The sequence below is a fragment of the Ostreococcus tauri genome (assembly GCF_000214015.3).
Source record: "Ostreococcus tauri WGS project CAID00000000 data, contig chromosome 15, whole genome shotgun sequence".
NCBI lineage: Eukaryota > Viridiplantae > Chlorophyta > Mamiellophyceae > Mamiellales > Bathycoccaceae > Ostreococcus > Ostreococcus tauri.
Window position 1 is genome coordinate 45,394 of NC_014440.2, and position 3,824 is coordinate 49,217.

At 56.5% G+C, this 3,824-nt stretch overlaps 1 protein-coding gene across 1 annotated transcript in view; it reads right to left on the reverse strand.

Annotated features, from left to right (window-relative positions):
* Nucleotides 1-3,824, reverse strand: part of OT_ostta15g00280 (Acyl-CoA N-acyltransferase) — a gene marked incomplete at both ends in the record, with an annotated part of 5,647 nt that overhangs the window by 613 nt on the left and 1,210 nt on the right. The window contains one exon of the mRNA XM_022985627.1: nucleotides 1-3,813. This exon is cut by the window's left edge and continues 613 nt beyond it. Within this exon, the coding sequence (XP_022841091.1) occupies nucleotides 1-3,813 (3,813 nt within the window). The remainder of the gene's footprint in view (nucleotides 3,814-3,824) is intronic.

A 3,824-nucleotide genomic window follows, 5' to 3' on the forward strand; every position in this document is an offset into this window, starting at 1 on the left:
ATAGAGTTGAAGTCGTGGTCCTTGTCGGCAGCGTTATTCGTCAAACCAAACATCACGCGCTTGTTATTCGTGGCGCAGTCAGCGGAGACGCCGCGGACTTCGTCGTCAACCTTGGTGATGGCCCGCGCGCTGTACGCGCCGGCCTGTTTCCAGTTGCTCCCACCCTTCGTGCGTCGCAGGTACCCGAGTTTGTCGTCCGTCGTCGCGCCAACCACGCCGGCGAACTCGACGAGTGCCAAGTCGTTTGCCCCTTGCACGATCTTCTTCACCCACTTCACCTTGGACAGGGACGCGCCGTGCGTCTTCATGCGAATGGTGGCGTACAGTGGGAAATCAGGCTGCTCCTCGGATGTCGCGAACTTCTCGCCGTCCTTGTAGTACTCGACGACGCCAGCATCATTCACCGACACTTGGAAGGTCTCGCCCGTGTGATACGAGCCAAAGTCGCCATCGCGCATTTGTCCGTGCTCGGAGATGCGGATGACGCCGCTCTCGCACACGATGCCAAAATCAACGACGTTGTCAACGCTGTTGGTCGACCCCGAGTTGAGACCAATCATGGACGTTTTGTCCGTCTGGTCGCAGTCCGCGGAGATACCTCGCACTTCGTCGTCAAGCTTTGTCATGGCGCGTTGGCTCGTGGCACCGCTGTCCCAGGCGTCACCTTCCCTTGAGCGAGAGATTGTTCCGGCAGACGCGTTGACACCGTCCATGTTTTCGAACTCCATGGCAGCCAAGTTGTTCGCGCCTTCGACGATCTTCTGTACCCAGCGCACGTTCTCAAGAACGACGCCATTGGTGTGAAGCGCCACGTCCACGTACATCGGGAACGCCGGCGCGTTCGCACTGGTGTACGCCAACTCGCCATCCTTGTAGTACTCGACCGCGCCTTCATCGTTGAGCGCCACCTGGAACGTCTCTCCGGACGCGAAGCTGCCGATGACAGCCTTCTTCTGGCCACGCTCGTACACGATCGCCCTCGTGTGCTGTTGGTCGCAGTAAATGGCGAAGTCGATAGAGTTGAAGTCGTGGTCCTTGTCGGCAGCGTTATTCGTCAAACCAAACATCACGCGCTTGTTATTCGTGGCGCAGTCAGCGGAGACGCCGCGGACTTCGTCGTCAACCTTGGTGATGGCCCGCGCGCTGTACGCGCCGGCCTGTTTCCAGTTGCTCCCACCCTTCGTGCGTCGCAGGTACCCGAGTTTGTCGTCCGTCGTCGCGCCAACCACGCCGGCGAACTCGACGAGTGCCAAGTCGTTTGCCCCTTGCACGATCTTCTTCACCCACTTCACCTTGGACAGGGACGCGCCGTGCGTCTTCATGCGAATGGTGGCGTACAGTGGGAAATCAGGCTGCTCCTCGGATGTCGCGAACTTCTCGCCGTCCTTGTAGTACTCGACGACGCCAGCATCATTCACCGACACTTGGAAGGTCTCGCCCGTGTGATACGAGCCAAAGTCGCCATCGCGCATTTGTCCGTGCTCGGAGATGCGGATGACGCCGCTCTCGCACACGATGCCAAAATCAACGACGTTGTCAACGCTGTTGGTCGACCCCGAGTTGAGACCAATCATGGACGTTTTGTCCGTCTGGTCGCAGTCCGCGGAGATACCTCGCACTTCGTCGTCAAGCTTTGTCATGGCGCGTTGGCTCGTGGCACCGCTGTCCCAGGCGTCACCTTCCCTTGAGCGAGAGATTGTTCCGGCAGACGCGTTGACACCGTCCATGTTTTCGAACTCCATGGCAGCCAAGTTGTTCGCGCCTTCGACGATCTTCTGTACCCAGCGCACGTTCTCAAGAACGACGCCATTGGTGTGAAGCGCCACGTCCACGTACATCGGGAACGCCGGCGCGTTCGCACTGGTGTACGCCAACTCGCCATCCTTGTAGTACTCGACCGCGCCTTCATCGTTGAGCGCCACCTGGAACGTCTCTCCGGACGCGAAGCTGCCGATGACAGCCTTCTTCTGGCCACGCTCGTACACGATCGCCCTCGTGTGCTGTTGGTCGCAGTAAATGGCGAAGTCGATAGAGTTGAAGTCGTGGTCCTTGTCGGCAGCGTTATTCGTCAAACCAAACATCACGCGCTTGTTATTCGTGGCGCAGTCAGCGGAGACGCCGCGGACTTCGTCGTCAACCTTGGTGATGGCCCGCGCGCTGTACGCGCCGGCCTGTTTCCAGTTGCTCCCACCCTTCGTGCGTCGCAGGTACCCGAGTTTGTCGTCCGTCGTCGCGCCAACCACGCCGGCGAACTCGACGAGTGCCAAGTCGTTTGCCCCTTGCACGATCTTCTTCACCCATTTGACGTTCTCTAGTCTTCCATTACCTTCATCGTCGACAATTCCGCCTGCGAATAATGGGAAAGCAGGCGTTCTGTTGCTGTTATGCACTAAATCACCTTCCCTGAAATATTGAACGACACCTTCATCACTCACTGAGACTTGGAATGTATCGCCTCTCAGATATGGGCCTCCTGTTGCAACAATCTCACCATCTTCGTACACCTGCATGACTCCGGCATCACAAGCAAGACCGTACTCGATTGATGAATCGTCTTCCGTCTTGTAGAATGCACTGTTTAAGCCAAACATCATACGTGTTGTCGTATCGTTGCAATCCGCAGAGATTCCACGCACTTCGTCACCAACCTTCGTCACTGCCCGTTTGCTCGTCGCTCGGATTCCGTCGAAACGGACATCACGCTTGGGCGGCGGTATCGGACGTTTGACATCCCCATGCGACACTTCGGCGATGTACACGTCATCAAATTCGATAATATCCACCCAGTGCATTCGAGTCAGTTGCGCTCCAGGTGTGAAGAGCCGTGCCTGAGAGAACAATGGAAACTGCGGCATATTTTCGCTGATGTGTAAAATTTGCCCGCCTCGAAGATACTCAATCTGTCCTTGCTTGTTAATGAAGATGGAGAACGTATCCCCTGGATTATACGATGAGCAGAATTCCCTGATCGGTTCGTGAGACCGGTTCTCAGGGCCCACGGTGACCGGTGAATCGAGTTTGTCTTGCGCTTCTCCGAGTTCTCTCAGCGCTTTTGGCCCATTGGGTTGCGGTCCATTGGGTTGCGGTCCACCTGGCTGCGGTCCATTGGGTTGCGGTCCATTGGGTTGCGGTCCACCTGGCTGCGGTTCATTGGGTTGCGGTCCATTGGGTTGCGGTCCATCTGGTTGTGGTTCATCCGGGTGAGGTCCATTGGGTTGTGGTCCGTTGAGTTCGTCTGGTCTACGTCCGTTTAGTCCAGGTCGAGGTATGCAATGTCCATCGTTCCGAGGATCGATCGATTTCACAATGACCCCATCTTCCAAGATTTGGAGAGTACCGTTGTTGCAGTAAACAGCGAAGCTCAGACTTTCGTTCACCGTGCGATTCAAAGACAGACCAAACATCATTTTTGATTTGTTATCAGAGCAATCAGCAGAAACACCGCTCCTTGTCGTATTCGTGCCGTTGATGGAATCTCTGCTCGTTGCGTAAGCAACCATCTTTGCTTCTTCTTCGATCTTGGCTCTGAGCGAGCGCCTTGAGGGAATGTTCGAAATGGTGCCCGGGATGGTCGTGGAGTTTGAGCCCGAAGGCGGTGAAAACTCAACAAGTTCAAGGTTATCTGCGCCTTCGACGATCTTCTGTACCCAGCGCACGTTCTCAAGAACGACGCCATTGGTGTGAAGCGCCACGTCCACGTACATCGGGAACGCCGGCGCGTTCGCACTGGTGTACGCCAACTCGCCATCCTTGTAGTACTCGACCGCGCCTTCATCGTTGAGCGCCACCTGGAACGTCTCTCCGGATGCGAAGCTGCCGATGAC